This window comes from Thunnus maccoyii, chromosome 4, assembly GCF_910596095.1.
Source record: "Thunnus maccoyii chromosome 4, fThuMac1.1, whole genome shotgun sequence".
Lineage (NCBI taxonomy): Eukaryota > Metazoa > Chordata > Actinopteri > Scombriformes > Scombridae > Thunnus > Thunnus maccoyii.
Genome location: NC_056536.1, coordinates 1198241 through 1217975, shown reverse-complemented (window position 1 = coordinate 1217975; position 19735 = coordinate 1198241). Strand labels below are relative to the sequence as shown.

The window sequence follows — 19735 nt, the reverse complement described above, 5'->3', positions numbered from 1 at the left end:
GTCAAAATAGAGTGAGTAGTGTGAGACAGAAAAGAGGAGGTAAGTAATGACTAGATTAAGAATAGGGAACAAGCACACTTAATATTAAAGGGAAGCATCCAACTGGTCTCTGTGCACATTGTCAAGTATAAACTGTGCAACGTGTGCAGGAAGTATAAATCAGAGAGAAAGGACATGATGGAGGAAACGAAACGATTCAAGCCAACGTGATTTAAGAGCGTACTGGAGTGTGGTGATAGTGGACAGGGCAGAAGATGCTTGATCAGCTGCTAAATGAGGACAACGTGGAAAACGTGACAATCCGGCATCTGTAGGATTTCAGTAAGTCCAGGAGATGGCAGTAATGCAGCGCTGCGGCTGCCAGCTGCAGCTAAACCTCAAAGAAGAAGACGGAGAAGACGGGGCGGTAACGTGCTGAAACTACACACCTACTAGCAAACAGCGAAAACAACGAACTTGGGATGCATTTATTAACGTCTACCGGGATTTCCATCACACCCACACCGTCTGAATGACTGTCAGTGCAGCAAATGAAACGGAAAATAACAGCTTCTGAGCCCGTCTGAGCCGTCCAGTGACCCCCCCCCCCCTTCACTGAGCGCAGGTAGCATTGACGCTAATTACTAAGCTAACGTCCAGTCGCGTAGTAGTAGCTAGTTAGCTTAAAAAGAGATTTCAAAAGCCGAGGGGCCAGGATGACAGAGGGTTATTTGTGAAGAGCGACCCCCATTCACGGTGAGTCACGAAACTGAGACGGTTTGCCAGCCGGGACGCTAACGTAGCTGCTAACGTTAATCTCAGTAAACTTGACAGGAATGACAGTTAGCATGTAACTTAGCATGGGTTTTATATCCTGAGTTACTCAACATATTATCATGCCAGACATGGCTGGTAAAGTAACAGCAAACTACACAAAGACAGTCGTTTTGACCGGTGGACATTTGGCTGATAGGAGGGGCTGTAGTTAAGGTAGATATGTTGGGGCTCAACGGTCTACAGTCTGATGACATTTAACTTAACGAAGGCTAGCTAACCGCAATGTTATAGCTAACATTAAGAGATTTCACATAGATGTATCTGTGTCACTTTTCAGCTTGGATTTGTGTCAGTGTCACATTTAGTAAATAAGCCAGTGTATGTAAAGTAGGACATATTGCTCATGCGTACATTGTTACCCTTCAAACTGTGTGAAAGGTCGCGGCTGAGTCAGCGAGGCCTCCGGTAACGTTCAAACCTGCAGCTCCCACCGCAGACAAGGAGCTGCAGCTCCAGTATTGAGGCCAGTGGCTGCGTTGCACTGGTGTTATACTGTCTGACCAGGGTATGCATGAATATATTGATTACTAAAGGATGTACATGAATACATTGATTACTGGAGGGTGTACATGAATCAGATCATGCTGGGGAGCAAGCGAACATGAAAACTTTCCAACACTATTTAAGACACAAGCTGTCTAATTATACATGAGGAAGGCTGGCAGTATTTTATCTCTTTTAAACGATCAGTAATTTCCCTGAAGAGGCAGAAACCAACAGTGAATTTGTCCTTGGTATACACACGAGAGAGAGAGAGAGAGAGAGAGAGAGTGGACAAGCATAAAAAGAGAGTAAAGTGAAATAGGGCTGCTTCACATTTGAGAAGTTGTAATCAGATCGTTTGAATATTTTTTCTTTAAAAAATGACTCAAAAACGATAATTTGAATATGAATAGAGTTGCATATTAATTTTCTGTTGACCCATATTCAATACATTAACTAATGGTTGCAGCTCTAAACTGAAACCAAAACTGACCTGATTACTGTAAACTGATGTAGTTCAGACTGTGCCAGCTTCAAGGTAATATCCCCCCATATAGCTTATCAAGTTATATAATTATAGTTCAGCATTTATTTATTAATTAATTACCCAATGTTTACCTACAGGAGCAGCACTGTGGCTCAGCAGCGGTCTGCTGCTCAGCGCTTCCCATTTTCTTTCACTACTAGTGAATTTCAGTGACACCTTTTCCAGACATGTTTTTAAGGGTGTTTTCGATGTTTCTCTTCTGTCCAGTGCCATGTCTCTGGTTTTCCCACGACCCAACACCAACGCAGTCCACAGCAAGAAGGATAAGAGACTGATGGCTGAGGTGAACGCGTCGCCACTCAAGCATTTTGTTACGGCAAAGAAGAAGATCAATGGGATCTTTGAACAGCTGGGGGCCTACATCAAGGAGAGCGCTTCCTTCCTGGAAGGTAACCTCTTGCCTGCCAGTCGCTCTCTCTTTCACACTACATCCTCATTAAACTACCATTATGTCAACTGCTCTCCAGCATCACTTGGAAAGTGTTTTAATAGAGATGAATATACAGAAAAACGGAGCTTTTGGCAGTGACAAATGTTGGCTTAGTGTAGGTGGATGACTGAGAGAAAAAGATGAGTTTTTAGATAAAGCATGGTCAGTGTGGATGTGGGCTCTTTGTCCATACACATGTAACCTCTGATGAGATCATTTCTTTATTCTTAGCAGATAATGACGTAACTCTCAACTCAAAAATAGATGGAAAATAATGTGTTGCATCATTGCAGAGCAGTTTACAGTTTACATGATAATTACAGGAATATAAATGTGATACATTAAATTATTCTGAGTGAAATGTTGGAAACCAATCAAATTACAGGATATTTAATTTGACACTTGATGCCAGCTTGCTGACGCCACTTTCTCTCTGGTGGTTTTACCTTATTACACCCATCAGCCGTCGGTGCTGTTACCATGGCATCAAAACTGTCACTACTCTTCGGCTTTCAACCACAGACTGCGTAACAGTCAGCAGCTAACTGATGCTTTAACTTATGCAGCTGCTGCTGAATGTGTTTCTGCTAGCATGAAAATAAATGTAGCTCTCAAATCAGTGTAAAAATAGGCTCTGCAGATGTTTTCTGAGGCTGTCTATGGAAAGTGCAGGTATGAAAGGATTGACTGACCTCTGTCTGATGACCTTCATATGTTAGATACTCATAAAAATGAAGAGCTGGACCCAGTCACCACAGAGGAGCAAGTCCAGGAGGTTCGGGGTTACCTCGCCAAGGTGGCAGGGATCGGAGAAGTGCTGGCACGCAGACATATGAAGGTGGTCTTCTTTGGGAGGTAAATATATCTTTCTTCTATCTCCCTTATATCTATATTGAATCAAAACAACTTTTTTTTTCTTTGTTTTCTATTTTTATAAACTAGTTTTAGATCCAGTTCTGTCTAGCTGTCTAGAGGATTTCATATCAACTTCAAGTTTGGCTCTCTGCTTGTTCTGTAGGACCAGTAACGGGAAGAGCTCAGTGATCAACGCCATGCTGTGTGACAAGGTGCTGCCGTCAGGAATCGGACACACCACCAACTGCTTCCTGAGGGTGGAGGGCACAGATGGCAACGAGGCCTTCCTCCTCACTGAAGGCTCTGAGGAGAGGAAGAGCATAAAGGTCAGCATGAGTGTAACCTGATCTGAAACGCTTCATGTCTCCAACCTCTACAACTCCAGTGTGTTTGCTGTGTGTGTAAAGCCGGCTGACGACGACGATGATGATGATGATGATGATGATGATGATGATGTGTGTTTACAGACGGTGAACCAGTTGGCTCATGCTCTCCACCAGGATGAGGACCTGGACGCCGGCAGCCTGGTCTGTGTCATGTGGCCTAAAGCCAAGTGTGCTCTGCTCAGGGATGATCTGGTCCTGGTGGACAGGTTAGTTAACACTGTTTTATCAACACATGGATGTGTTGTATCTGCTTTTTAGTGGCAAAATATTGTGAGTAAGTAAGTAATACAGTGAGAAAGATGATGGGCAGGTTTCTAGGCTTCAGTGACGTACAGAGAAGAGCAGGACTCTCTATACGTTCAGTTATGGCATTTCATACTGGGGCTAAGGAGGGGACACTGCTGCTTGTGGTGGTAGCTGCTATCACAGTGGTAAGAGTGAATATAGAAATACAGATACCTGTTTATTTATCAAAGGCAAATATTTAATTCCAGTTTTCTCTCACCTAAAAGTGACCATGCTCCCTTGTTGAGGACTGCAGTTTGCTTATTCTGCTTGGTGTTTTCATCTCCAGCCCGGGTATCGATGTGACCACAGAACTGGACAGCTGGATCGACAAGTTCTGCCTTGATGCTGACGTGTTTGTTCTGGTGGCAAACTCCGAGTCCACGCTGATGCAGACGGTGAGACACGACAGCTAAACGGAGCTAGTGTGATCAAAAAGAGCAAATGGTCTGTTGAGAATCTGTAGTTTGAGACAGAAGCTTTAGAACTGGGTGAACTGGTGCATGAAGAGACGTAACTGGAGTGATCTTCAGGATGTAAAACTGTCATAAATATCATGATGTTGTTGCACTGTTGCCTTTTTTTTTAAAACAACTGTAAATGATGTGTGTCTGCAGGAGAAGTCGTTCTTTCACAAGGTCAATGAACGCCTCTCCAGTCCCAACATTTTCATCCTCAACAACCGCTGGGATGCCTCCGCCTCCGAACCGGAATACATGGAGGAGGTCAGTCAAGTTCACTCAAGCAAAACATCCTCCATCATCACCTGGAAACACATGACATGACTGACAAGTAGGCTTGGATAATAGAAAACATGGTGTTAAGTTTTTAATTTCACATGTATGGAGTAAAGTCTCTGTGAAGTTTTATTCAGCATTTTTATTTGTGTGTCTATTTTATTTTGTTTTTTGTTCAGCCAAAATAGTCGTTAGTGACTTTAGTACATAACTTTATCTTGAGATGACTTCTTCTAACCACAAAAGCCGATTATTAGCGATTTGATTGTGTTCAACTGCTATCTGTTCATTATTCTGTGAGCTATAAGTATTTGATCCCAGCCAGTCTAAGTAGGCTAATGACATATTAGACACACAGCATCGTAGGATAGACAATGTCATACATGCTACACTGACTTCTGTCAGCAGGAGCTCAGCTTTTATGGGTTTTTTGTTTTGTTTTGTTTTTCTAATTTTTTTTTAATACAATTACCGTCATATTCCGTATACCCCGGTGAGATGTCAGGAAGGTGTGATGGTATGAAAAAAGAGATACTGGCCAAACCCAGTACCCAGAGAGAGTGAAGCCTGTGAAACTGACTCAGTGTGGGGTAGTTCAGAGTACTCTGACTATACAGTCCCACTTCTTGATAAAAGTATTGGTTCAATATCAACGTGTGTGTGTAAACGGAGGTGTGGTATACTATTGACCTGCTGCTGACTCAGCAGTAGATTAGACAGGTGAAGAGTTTAGCTTCTATCACCGTCGTTCTCCTTGCTTCATGTGTTCTGCTGGAATATTGGTGCGATAACGTTTTATTGAATTCAAATCCAATATGGAGTCTACTCCAGTGTTTCCTCTAGGAGTTTTCAGCTGCGGTGAACAACACAACAACAACACCAGGACCCATATTTGTGCCACCAGCAGTAGAATAACTCAAAAGTATCTTTGAATTGTTCCAGTCAAGTTTATTCATGTTCATACAGTCGTGTGCACGTTAATTCACCAGGAGCTTTTGACACTAAATATTTAGTCATGATGCAACCTTGTGTTGGCAGCTGAAGAGCAGATAATCTGTGAAAGTCACCTGGTTTTGGAGCAAGATTTTGATTGCAAAAAGAGCAACATTAGAGAAAAGACTCCACCATGACTTCCTAATCCTGGATGTTTCAATGAAAGTGTCTAAAGTCATCAATCATATTAACCTCAGGAACAGGACTGTTGTCTGACTGTCGACACTCAGTCTCATTCTTATTTGGACTCTTGACTTGGACTCAGTTTTAATGTGCACTAGGGCTGACCAGTAATATTGTTTTGTTTATTGCTTTATTGTTTTACAGATTTCTGTCAAAGTTGACCTAACAAACAGAATTAGTTATGTTTGTTGTGTGAAGGCTTTTGTTTCATGTAATGCAGTGGAACCCAGTTTGTTCTATTAATATTTTGATAATTATTTTATGTGATTTTGCATGTTTGTTGTATAGAGATCAATCATGATAGATTTAAAACATGTAGCCCAGCCCAAACATTTGTTTGTTCTGCTGTGGAAAAGGTTATACATTTTCTTTGTTGGTCTTAAAAATGTAATGATAGCCTTTCATGATGGCTCATAATCTTTGTCTGAATACAGACAAAAGCTACACAGTACCCAGAAAACAAACGTTTTATTTTAGCTGTTAGAGAATTCATATTAATGAGCTACAACTGATGTCTGACGTTTTCATCAGAGACACTGATGAAAAGCTGCTACCAGAATGTTTTCATTGCTCTTTGTTAATAAAAAGAAGAGTTAGTAGAGATGTCTTCATAAGAGGTTTGTTCACACTGGAGACAAAAAGACAGAAGCAGGTTTACAAGGACTTCAGTGTTGTGGCTGGTGAATCAGGGTATTTTGCCAACGTTCCTGCTGGAAGTGAAGTGAGGAGGACTTCCTGCTTCACTGGCCTCTGCATTGACTGAGATATTCTTCAAATGTCCTGTATACAAGTTTAAAGGCTTTTCAGTTAGCCTCGGTGTTATCTAGCCACGTTGATAATGTAGTTAGGTTTGGAGATACCTGCTGCTGAGAAATGTGACGCCACATCCAGTCCAACTGAGCTTGCTGTGGTCCGTTCACACGTTATTGAGTAAACAGGCTGAGGGCAATACATAGACCACATGAATTTATACCACAACTCTTTTTCTCTTTATTTTTCCCACAGACAAAATGTTTGCTGGCAGCTTGGTGGTTCAGTGGTTACCACTGTTCCCAGTCTTGTCTCAGAGGCACATACCTGTCACTTCGTACCTGTCAATTATGATAGAAATGGGGAGAAATAAGAATGAAATTCTGTAGAAAGGAGAGGCAGCACTCTGCTTCCTCTCCCTCCTTTCAGCTCTGCAGTTCTCCGTTTCAGTGCTAAATGATAGTGATCAGCTTTAGTTATAGGGTTTGTTCCAGCTTCATTAGCTGTGGCTGTTCAATAAACTGTGTTATTGTTGTGTCAGGTCCGCAGACAGCACATGGACCGCTGCACCAATTTCCTGGTGGATGAACTGGGTGTGGTGGACCGAGCCCAGGCCAGTGACCGCATCTTCTTCGTTTCTGCCAAGGAAGTACTCCAGGCTCGTGTGCAGAAGGCTCAGGGAATGCCTGAAGCAGGTTAATATTCCAACTGTGATCAGGGACAAACTGGCATCATTACTGGATGGGAACAACAGTTACTGGTTGACAGAGTATATTTAATAAAAGACTGTATAAGACTTGAGTAGTAAACGAAATGTACGGAAAGCTGACAGTAAACGTATTCTTTGATCAGATAGTTCCTGGTTTAAATCTAAATTTGTCCAGTTTTAGACGATTTTATTTCCATTCAGACAACTTGAACTTTTCTTTTTCAATGAAAAATCAGTTTATTTATTTCTCAGAGTCAAGTATCAAAAAAGTATAGTTTTTGAAAAGTTTGAGACAGTACTCAGACCTCGCCCTGACGCTGACAGAAGGTCTCTACAGTATTACGTTTGTTGTCCTGTTTCAGGCGGCGCTCTCGCAGAAGGATTTCAAGCCAGAATGTTTGAGTTCCAGAACTTTGAGAGACGATTCGAGGTAAGAATCTCATACGTATGACGACCAGGAAGAAGTCTTTCATAGGTTTGTGTTTACAGATTTAAATATATGAATGAGGCCATCTATAAATGATGCTTATTGGGTCTATATGTAACTAACTGTAAAATGTAACTTGATGGAAGGAGGCTAGCAGTTTCCCCCTGCTTCCAGTGTTTGTGCTAAGCTAGGCTAAACACATTCTGTACCGGATAGTAAATGTTTAAGTAGTGTAAACTTTGACCTGAATGTTCTAACTTTTAGTTGTTCCTGTATATTATTCTTTGTGTGAAGTAACTAAATAATCCAGATGTAGTTCATTTCATCTGTACTGTGAATAGTGTAGTATCCATGCCCGTTCCTTGTCTTTGTGTTGATGTCTGGTTTGTTGTTGTTGATATGGTTGCTGTATGTAGGAGTGTATCTCACAGTCAGCGGTGAAGACCAAGTTTGAGCAGCACACAGTGAGGGCCAAGCAGATCTCTGAAGCCCTGCGCCTCATTATGGATTCAGTCCACATTGCTGCACAAGAGCAGAGGTGAGTCGGGTATCAAAGCAGATTGTACATGTGTATTTGAACCAAACATGATCAGAAATAAAACTCCCCAAAAAATGAATTATATTTAATAATTATTTGTAGTTTTAGACAATGTTATTTGAGATTATTTTATACCTTCTTACCAATGAGAAAGAGAGAGTTTGACTTGAGCAAATCCATGTATTTTGCCAACCAGGGCGCTCCTGGTGTGCCAAAATAATGGAGAGCTGCACTGCAGCACAAGCAGCCTGAGGTGGACAAAACACAGTAAAGTACAGTAATGAAAGTATCAGCATTGGATCGTGTTTATTTTAGCTGATACAATCCTTTAAAATATACCCAGCTCTGCCCCATTATCGATCCTTACGATCGACATCTCTTATATTTACATATTCATAGATTCTGGATTTTTACATGAGGAGGATTTTAAGTATCTTAAAAGCAAAGTATTTTTATATGTCTTATTATATCTTCTTGGTGGGAATGATTGATTGGATCGACTCTATCGACTCCCAACTGAGAAAACTTCATCCAAACCCTCACTGATAATTTCTTTAAAGAATTTACGTTAATGGTTTTCATTTATGAGGCCATCTACGGTTTTATTGTGTTATCACATAGAAATTAGGTGTGTGCGTGCACTTGTACGGCTATCATTGTGAGAACCAATTTGAGTTTTAGACCTGGGAAGTGAGGCCATTTTGGCCGGTCCTCACTTCCTGACACACCTTCAAAGGGCTGTTTGAGGGTTTAGAATTGGGTTTAGGTTCAGTTTGGGGTCAGGTATTTAGTTGTGATGGTTAGGGGCTAGGGAATACATAATGTCAATGCCTGCTAAGATAGCTATATAAACGTGTGTATGTGTGTGCGTGCAGGGTCTACTGCCTCGACACCAAGGAGGACCGTCAGGACCGATTGGAGTTCATAGACAAGCAGTTGGACCTGTTGACCATGGACTGTAAGGCCAAGATCAAGAAGATCACAGATGAGGTGGAGAGACAGGTGAATCCCAACATAAATACCTACTAAACATACCTGCTGTCTGCCCTCTGAGCAGCTGCAGGGGAACAGTGTGGCTTTAATTACCTTCCTCAGTCTCAGTGGAGGTTTGTGAAGTGATGGACCTCTGGGGTCTAATTATTGGCCCACTTAACAAATACAAGTCAGAACCAGTCCAGTCAAAGAAACCGCCTCCATTTCAAGGTTATTTTTAATTTCAACATGTGTTGCAACGTAAGTGCTAGGAGATGCAGACTGTCCTGGTTCAGTTGGGTTCTAACAGAGCGTAAGAGGAAGTTAACCCTTCCAACAGGAAGTAGTTTTCACTCCCGTTCTCTGCTCATGTTTAGGTGTCTAATGCCATGGCAGAGGAGATCAGGAAGCTCCATGTCCTGGTGGATGACTTCCATATGGACTTCCATCCATCACCAGTGGTGCTTAAGGTCTACAAAAATGTGAGTATCATGTTTGCCGTCCTTCCCTGTGAATCTGCAGGTCTTGAAAAGTTTCTAAAGCGTTGAATTCAGTTTCCTCAAAAAGGCCATAAAGCTATCAAAGGGCTGATATTGTGGAAAACATGAAAAAATGAGCTTTGGGATGGATTAGGGTGATGTCGGAGCCTCCTGTGCTGTAAAATCACTCAATTCTATCTCCTCGGCATTTTTAACTTATTTGAAATTTTGAAATTCGTGACTTAAGAGCGAGCGGTGTTGAGGCGGAACTCGTTACTACGTCACACCAGAAAGTCAAATCAAATATGTAGGAAGTTTTATTATGAGCCCACCAGTACCGTAACTTCTCTGGTCACAGTTTGCACTTCAGTGGGATGATGAGCAAAGTGTTGCTGGTTGTTCAGCAGCTAAAAAGTCTCGACATCCTTCCAGAAGATGGAAATGTATGTCAGGAATGGCTGAAACTCTTTTTTGGAGACAATCTTCCCTTCATTATCGGCGAGTAGTGCTGTGTGTGTTCGGCACATTTTACAGCCGACTGTCTGCTTAACGAGACTCAGCAGCAGGATTTTTTACTTTTTCATCTTCAATCTTGGGATTATGTTTTAAAACATGGTTTCTCTCTGTTACTCAGCTAAAGGAATATAATATATCTGTGCTAGCTAGCGACTTCCTGCTACATCTGAAAAAACTACTTTTACTTTGTGAGGAAACTTAGACACAATCTCACCGTCCTGAAACATCCTGTTGAAGTGTCACCTGTGCAACAGCAGGTTCTTCCCTTCATTCAGGATCAGACTATATACTGTCTTACATCTCCAGACATTACACCACGTAAAGATGCTGCATTATTCATTAGTTTGTATTCTGATTGGCTGGGGGTGAAGGTCAGGCCACACCTCCAGCCAATCAGAGTAGGTGCTCATTAATAAAAGATCCTAAAAAGCCTTTAATGTAACTTGGTGAAACCTGCAGAAACTAAGTTGACTTGTGGACAGATGCCAACTAAAACATTTCTACAGCCAATTTACAGAGTCTGCGTAATGTACATTTTGTTATCTTCCTACTGTATGTCAATAAGGACGTCTGTGCAGACATCTGAGAGAATGTGTGTGTGTGTGACGGCATAGAGGACCAGGCCTTGATTTAAAGGCATTTAATGGATTTAACAGGCTTATATTAGAGACAGGCCTTTGTTTCTACAGTCATTTCCCCTGTTCTGTAAGTCATCATCAAAAATCACATTTCTTAATATATTAGTAAGAAGCCTACCTGTTTTCTGATCTGTTGAGGTTTCATTTTGTTAATCCCTCTGTGTTGACAGTTGTCTTGATAAATTCAGTGTAATTTTATATATATATATATATATATATATATATATATATATATATATATATATATATATATATATATATATATATATATATATATATATATATATATATATATATATATTCCACAGCGCTAATTCCATCAGTACCACAACAGAGTCGTGCCACTCTCACCATTCTGCTGCTCTCACTTTCTCTCTTTAACTCTAATACTGAATTCACTCATTATTTATTTCCTGTCAGTTCTTTGCTCTCTGTGAACCTTCTGTCAGTAAAATATAATAGTTCCCAATAGTTTGGTGTGTCCACCCTCCTGACACTGTTCTCAACCTCTGCTCTCACACAGCTGCAGGATGGAAGTGCATGTCTGTGGGGATCAGCTGGTCTTTGATGGCACTAGTTTTTGAGGTTGTCTCTGGTTTCAGGGCCGGAACACACACTGCAGCACAGATGCTCTCAAACTAGCTCATTTACTAACACAGCAGAGTCCGGACTGTGTGCATCGCTGCTTTCTTTGGATGCATCAGTCTGAAGTCCCCACTGTCCCTCTGACCACCTCCCGAGCTGGTCCAATAATTTATATTGGGGTGAAATATGATTGTTGGAGATAAAACGGGATTAAACTGTAATCCTGAATGTGAATATGACGACTGTACTGTGTGTGCAATGTGAAATATTCCTGCTTCCAACAGGATCACTCTCCAACATCTCTGTCACAGTGTAAAGCTGGTCCCTGGCCTCCTGCTGGCTCACTCCACCAGTATAAAGCCTGTGTAATCTGTGTTATGTAAGAGCAGTCAGACTTAGTCCTGATGTACTCATTCAACTCAGGCATGGTCTCATTTCATTTGCACAGAGGCCAAAAGTGCCAGTTCTGCCTAAGCCAGTGGCCAGAAAACATTAGGTTAGACTGAACTGGACAAAACAGCTGTAAACCTGAAGCTGACAGAAGCTCCAAATCTATCTGTTAGTTCGTCAGATACAAAACACTTTGACTGCAAAGTAACTGACATTACATTGACTAACATTTCTGTATTTATTCTTTGACTTCTTGTCCTTCAGTTCTTCTATACACCCTGGTAGCTGTTAGTAGGAATGCTGACAGATCACACTAATCTAGTCAATAACTTGCCGCCTCCTACACTGAGTCTGTGTCCCTGTTACATAATAATGTTCAACCTGAACCACTGTACTTTGAGCTTTTACATCAAAGAGATTCATATCATTGTTGTCATTCTGTAATCTTTTAACTTGACACATTTTTTTTGGCTCTTAACCTTTATGAGTACTGGACCTCTTGTGATCAGCGTACTCAGTACCCCACCTTGAGGGACATTAGTGGCATCCCCTGCTGCACATTCATGCCCCCACCTGTATATGAACTACAGGTTTTCATTAAATACACGTACACGCCTGTTGATTATAAACTAAACAGGCGGCCATCTGCAGTTCTTCACCTTTGCACTGAGAGAATGTGTCATCACATGGACACCACTTTTTTCGTTCCACTGTGGAATTTTGTGAGAACGCTATATGGTGGATACATTGACACACTCAGCATTCGGACACTGAAATACAAAAGGCATAGAATGAATGTAGAGAACTATAAAGTAAATAGGAAGTGATTTTGGACTCAGCCTAGGACTCAGATGTTCCTGGCTGGGCTTCTTTGTTGCATGTCATTCTTACTTTGTCTTCTTTCGTTTCCTGTTACATCTGTTGTCAGCAGTAGAGGTGATGTACATGAAACTAAACAGCACCAGTTGTGTCTTTTGACTGTTTCTTTGTTGCGGCTGTTGTTTTGTTCTAGGAGCTACACCGGCACATAGAAGAGGGTCTGGGCAAGAACATGTCAGAGAGGTGCTCCACCACCATCACCAGCGCCCTGCAGACCACACAGACGGACATGATCGGTAATACTCCTCCTCTTTACACCTGAGACAGCTGCTGTTATCACTGCACACGCTGCTGTAGTCAATGTGCTGCTAGCAGAATGCCACCGGCTACATGCATGTTATCACTGTTTACCATGAAGATGATGTGTAGATGCATTCATACATCTGTCAACTATTGATCTAAACTAATTTCCTGATATAGAAACATGGATGTTGGACTGTGTGTCAGTGACTTCTGAGGTCAATTGTGAGTGAATATATAATCACACACTGAGTTCTTTGCTCTCCATGTGTCCATGTAGATGGTCTGAAGCCTCTGCTGCCCACCCCGGTCAGAGAGCAGGTCGACAAGCTGGTTCCTCGTCAGTGTTTCAGCCTCAGTTATGACCTGGCTTGTGACAAGCTTTGCAGTGACTTCCAGGAGGACATCAGCTTTCACTTCTCTCTCGGCTGGACCATGCTGGTCAACCGCTTCCTGGGCCCCAAGAACACCCGGCGGGCCCTCATGGGCTACAACGATCAGGTAACACCTAGAACAGGGATCAGCAACTAGGTGCAACCATGGGCCTGTTTTTTTCAGCACTGCTTATTGGGGACTGACATGTTGGGCAGTAAAAACAAAGAATATGGTTTTAATACTTTCTGTCTATTAATTCTTTCAAGAATAAATGGATTTATACAACAGTTTTAGGGTCTGAGGGCAGATTTCATAACTCCCATCAGTAAGTGAGGTCAATGAATATTCATTTTGCAAAAAAAAAAAAGACAACCCATAAACATGAACATATCCTCTGTGTTACACTACAAGACTAGAAATGTAATTGATAACTTATCCACACAAAATAAAGAGTGGCCTCCTTCATTTATGGTTGAAGCAAAAATACTGGTTCTGTTACAAATCTGGTTATTCACTGTTGTAGAACATATAAATAAAGCTGATGTACCTGCGATCATAATGACGATGGCAACGACAGCAAAGATTATTCCTATTAAGATTATTATCACCACCAACACCACACTTGGCTGTTACTTCTGAGACTGAGTGGGCTTCTCTGGAGCAGATTTAAAGTGTTATTGAAAGGGTCCAGATAAAGAATAATTCTCTCAATTTCCCTCAAGAGCTTATTTGGCAGATGGCATCCATAATGGACTCACAACACAAACATTTTCGTATTCCTCTCGTGAACCTCTTACTTTTCTGTGAGGTTTGCTTATTCAACAAACCCTTTTAACTGCACAAACTTGACTTTCATTGCTTGTTTTAAGTTGGTGAATGCTGCTTGTTCATGAATGCACACTAGTGAGTTTCGATCATAACAACCCTTGCGTGTTGCAGACCTGAAAACAGATCTTTACAGTAATCAAGTCTGGATGAAACAAATGCGTGTATCAGAGTCTCTGCTCCAGCCATGGGAAGTTCAGGAAAGACTGAATTTGTTGTGTAAGTGAAAAGATGCAGTCTTGGTGGTTTCTTTGATGTACTTATCAAAGAAGAGGCTGGGATCAAATGTAACACCAAGATTCTTGGCTGCCACACTTTGTGAAATCACACAGTTGTCAAGCGTTACTGTTATTTGATCAAACTGGTGTCTGTTTAGAAGGGCCAACGACCAGCATCTCAGTTTTATCCAGTTAGAAGTAGGAAATTTGAATGATCATCTAATTAAATCATTTCAGTATGATTATCAGCCCTTTACAGGCACATAAAGCCGAGTATCATCTGCATAGCAAGAAATTTATTCCATGACTACACATAATTTGGCCAAGTGGCAAAATATAAAGAGAGAAACGCAGAGGGCCAAGAACCGAGCCCTGAGGTACTCCATATTTAACATCAGAACATTTTGATGTAATATTATTATAGCAGACACACTGTGTTCTTTAAGATTAATAGGTCTTAAGCCAAGAGAAGGCAGAGACACCAAAATTACAATCTAGTCTGTCTAAGGGCGTACAGTGTTCAGCGATGTTAAAGGCTGAACTGAGATCCAGTAATAGAAGCACAGAGATGGAATCTGAATCAAGTAGAAGATCATTTACCGCTCTGGTTAGAGCAGTTTCAGTGGAGTGACCCTGAAAGCCGACTGAAAAGGTTCATATAGATACATTTCTTTTGGGTCAAAAGCTGTTGAGACACAACTCTCTGTAGTACTTTAGAAAAGATTGGAGGATTAGAGACAGGTTGAGACTTATTAAGAGAGCCTGGATCAAGGTGAGGTTTCTTAAGTAGAGGTTTAACCACAGCCGTCTTAAAGCTTCTGGGGACAATGCCGGTCGTTAATGATAAGTAATTAGATAAGTTAAAGCTGGCGTGCAGGTCTTTTGTCTTCCCCCTCTGGCAGTATGGGAGTAAAGGGCGACGCTCAGCTGTGATTGCCTGAGTACAGCGATGTCACTAGGACAAGGGGAGGACATTTCTCTTTGTTTGATAATGTTAATACAGCCTGACACTGGCACACAGCAAGGGCCAGTAAAAACGGATATATTTGGAAGGTCCACTGGCCCAAAAATGTATTTTTTGACAGCTCACTGGGATTTTTCCCAGTATGCCTGATGGCCAGTACATACCGGCAGTAACCTACCGCTGCAGCTGTAAAGCGGTGGATAAATTGTTTTATGTGTCACACAATCCCAGCAAGACGACTCGTTTCATTATCTGAATTTAAAAGTACATCAATACGAACATCACTGGCAATAATGTCATGTTCCAGTCCACCCTTGTTTACTGACATGGTCTTTGAAGCATTGTGGGTTTTTGTGCCATGTGATCTGGAGTCACTGGTCTCTGTGCTGTTTGCAGTAATCAGCTGTGTTCTCCCTGCAGGTTCCTCGGCCCATGGCCCTGACTCCAGTGAGCACCAGCATGCCTCCATTCCCACAAAGCTCCATGACTCAGGAGGAGCTGATGGTGTCCATGGTGACTGGACTCGCCTCCCTCACCTCCCGGACATCCATGGGTGTCCTTGTGGTTGGTGGCGTGGTGAGGACACACTCAAACTCACACTCACTATAGGATAAAGGCTGAGGATTCCATCATAATATCATATACAGTAATACAAGAGTCCTGACTGTAGATTTGTCGGTGTGTGCAGATCTGGAAGGCAGTGGGCTGGCGTCTGATCGCCCTGTCAGTGGGTCTCTACGGGCTCCTCTACATCTACGAGCGCCTCACCTGGACCACCAAGGCGAAGGAGAGGGCCTTCAAGAGACAGTTTGTGGACTACGCCAGCGAGAAGCTGCAGCTCATCGTCAGCTACACCGGATCCAACTGCAGCCACCAAGTCCAGCAGTGAGCACTCACACACAGTTAGACCTCAGTAGTAGTTCATCAGTGATTTGATCTGTTGTCAGTCTTGTTGTTATAATGTTTTGTTACTCTGTGGTTATCAGGGAGTTGGCGGGTGTGTTCGCTCAGCTCTGCCAGCAGGTAGACGTCACCCGTCACAACCTGGAGGACGAGATCACCGACATGAACAGCAAGATCGAGCTGCTGGACGGCCTGCAGAGCAAGGCTAAGCTACTGCGGTAAGAAGCTCACCACATTCAGGGTGCACACACACAAACACTGTGATACAGCCAGACAGGAGGCTTCATCATGACTTTAGTAACTCCACCTGCTAATCTGATCTGGAGACGGTTTAGTCTAGTCCCTGTACGACCCGTATACATAAATGTGAATATTATTAACATGTGTGTGTGTGTTTTGTCGTTAGGAACAAGGCGGGCTGGCTGGACAGCGAGCTCAACATGTTCACCCAGCAGTACCTTCATCACAGCAAGTAAACCTGCCACAGCGTCACCCGAGAGACTCTACAACACTTGTTACATCTGCTTTCAAGTTGACTCACTTTGGTATTTTCAAGTTAATGAGAGTAAACAGTCAACAGTGAGAAGGGAAGGTGAGGACGTGTGACGTGAGAGGAAGCTGAGTGGTTGTGATGTGTGGACGGTCCTGCGGTCAGCTGCTACATTAAAATAAGTTTCAAACAGCTTCAGCTATTAAATATAAGTCACCACATGAATAGAGGTTTAACCACAGACTCCAGAATGAAACATCCGGATGCTCATTCTTATCTTTTCATTGATGCTAATGAGGCCTGATGGATCTGACCCCAGAACAGCAGCTCAGTCTGAGCTCTTCCCGCGTTCCCATCAGCACCACTGACTGACTCACACCAGATTCTGCCTCAGTGAACGTGTATAGATTAGATTTTGTACATATATTTTGAACACTGGACAGGTGCTGAAGTTAAAGGCAGTCCACATGAGGGAATGGAAGAAACAAACTAAACACATATAAAATAATTTATTCCTCCAGTTTATTAGGAAAATGTTTTTTCAGAGTGAAACGATGCTACGCAGCTATCAGAGGAGATTGTAGTTGAGTTGATGGTTTGGTTTTAGGTGACATGAAGGAAAAAGAGAATAGTCACTCTTACAGTTTTGTTCTCTGATCTGAACTGTAGACGTTACAGCTGATCAGAGTCTCAGAGCGACGCTGCTGATGGGTCAGTATGATGGTATCAGAACCATAAACCACTGGTTCAGCTCGCATGTAGAATAGTTCTCAGAGTAAACATTGTCATTTCTAGGGGAGAATCTAGGGTTCCTGTATGTTATGACTTAAAGAACACGTCTGGTGTTACTCTAAATCTTTCTTACTATGTGCAGATCCAAACCGACGATGTGAGTCTGTCTCTCAATACTCTCTGACTTCGCTACCCTCTCTGTGGCTCTCAGCTCTCTAAACCCTGTTTCCTCCTGCAGATGTAAATCTTAAAATATTGCTCACAAATATATTGTTTGATTTTTAGCGATTTCCCAAAACAGCTGGTCACAAACAGGAGGAAAAGGTGCATTTGTAGGGAACTATTTTCAGCAGCGGATGAATGCTCTAGTGAGTGTGTCTGGCAGCATGGCGGCGTGTGTGTGTGTGTGTGTGTGATTGAGTTGAAATATAAACTACAGTGTGTTTTCAGTGCAACACTGATGTGTTTCTACAGAGGACGTCAGGTTTCAGCAACATCAGGCTTGTTAAAGGTCTTTTTGTTCAGTTGCAACATTGAGCATTTAAATCGAAGACAAAGATCTGACAAACACATTAGATTCTGACTTGATTTGACTGTAAATAGTCAAAATTATTCCTAAATATTAAAGTCAGAATTTTAACGTCCTCTGAGAATTTAGAGGATTCATTGATAGTGCTCATAACTCTAAATCCCTCAGTCTCCTCACACTAGAGACTCAACCAGCTGCACATTCATCCATCATTAAGTAACAGAGTCTTTTGTTCCGTAGTTTGTCCAGCAGAGGGCGCTGGTGTTTATTTCTACACTGTAAATGTCCATCGCAGCACATATCCTGCTCACTCTTCTTAAAAAAAACCATTTAAGGCATCTTATCATAAAAAATGTTTGTGTTAATGTAAAGAATGACTGGGCTGATATATCGTTATCATTTCTTTTTGAACTGAAATATCACATTTGATGATCTCAACTGTAAAACATGTTGATTTCTAAAACATGGAGTGTGGAGCTCAGAGGGAATCTTAACTGGTGTCAGACCTGCAGCCCAGTGTTTTTAATGTGAAGCACCGTGGATGCCTGTCTCAGTGTCTTGTGTGTCATCACTACTCTTTTTCTTTTGTTTTGCACTGAATGCGTCGAGGGGCGGGCTCTGTGTCTGCCTGCTCTCTATGCCTCTGTCTATATTAGTATTCATATTCTAATATTATAGTTTTACTTCTAAAGGAAGTGGCAGGAATCTGAACTACATGTGATGAGACCCCCCTCTCTCTCTCTCTCTCTCTCTCTCTCTCTCTCTGAGATGAAATGGTATATTTGGCCTCTCAAATGTGTACATAGTGTAATTTAAGAATTTGCCTTTCAATTGGAAACGAGGGGAACAAAGTGCTGAAAGAGAAGAAAGCACATCAGAGTTGGATGTGTCTGGATTCGTCCAGTACGTTAAAGTCACGCTGTAACATAAAGCCATACACTGTGTTGCCAAGTGAGCAGAAGGCTGCCCTACAACACTTCCTTTAGAGGGAAGACATGCACTTTATCCATTTGCTGCTTATCGATTATATTTTTTTTTTTTCCACAAATGTAAAAGCAGAGAGTGGTTGTATTTGGCTTCAGGAAGGTGAAGGTACCTGCATGCAGTGACTGTTGTAGTTTGTTGTCCTGTTTAAATGTTCTATCATATGTATGTATGTACAAATAATAATAATAATAAAGGTGACAAAATGCTGAAAAAAGTTAATTTACAGTGTGTTGTATATTTGTGGAATGGCCTCTTATATTATAAGAAGAAATACCAAATATATGTTTGAAGTCATTTAGAAACTTCATCCCATAGTTTGTTTAACATAAAATAAAGACAGTTATATTAAAACAAAAAGCTTCAACAAGCAGCAGTGTGGTTGTTGTTCTGCGTCTCCACGTCTTCATGCAGCCGCAGCGACATGAAAACATCCCATAAACCTGCAGACTGACTGTGATTTATCATCTGTTAGTAATAATGTGGTGAAGCTGTTTGTACGACCACATCGCTCTGATGATATTTGTGTCGTAATTCTCATGTGTCTCATCTCCTAAATTTTCACATTTACTTATTTTAGTAATTAATGTTATACGACAGAGTTTGTATAAAATAATAATAGAATAAAACAAAAAAGAAAAGAGGCTGATGAGCTGCGAACTGACGTTATAACCAACCGGTCTGTTGTGTGTAGAGGTGTGTGTGTGTGTGTGTGTGTGTGTGTGTGTGTGTGTGTGTGTGTGTGTGTGTGTGTGTGTGTGTGTGTGTGTGTGTGTGTGTGTGTGTGTGTGTGTGTTAGACACTATCAGCCTGCTGATGGACAGTGAGCGGTGCGTAATGGTGCCCACATTCATTCATAGATCACTGCAGACTGATT

General features: G+C 41.8%; 1 protein-coding gene across 2 annotated transcripts; it reads left to right on the top strand.

The window, feature by feature from the left end:
* Positions 1-231: 231 nt before the first annotated feature.
* On the top strand, positions 232-19080 carry mfn2 (mitofusin 2). 2 transcript variants are annotated; one of them, XM_042409260.1, is made up of 18 exons: positions 232-604; positions 2054-2235; positions 2996-3131; positions 3295-3457; positions 3599-3723; positions 4092-4200; positions 4420-4527; positions 7007-7160; positions 7537-7604; positions 8018-8139; positions 9015-9141; positions 9489-9593; positions 12732-12834; positions 13119-13339; positions 15641-15796; positions 15909-16105; positions 16207-16341; positions 16530-19080. In XM_042409260.1, exons 2-18 carry the CDS (start codon positions 2058-2060, stop codon positions 16597-16599), a joined length of 2277 nt encoding a protein of 758 aa, XP_042265194.1. In that variant the 5' UTR covers positions 232-604; positions 2054-2057; the 3' UTR covers positions 16600-19080. The 2 variants fall into 2 exon arrangements, with proteins under 2 accessions (XP_042265194.1, XP_042265193.1); XM_042409259.1 differs by having other exon boundaries at positions 233-735.
* The last annotated feature ends 655 nt before the right edge of the window (positions 19081-19735 follow it).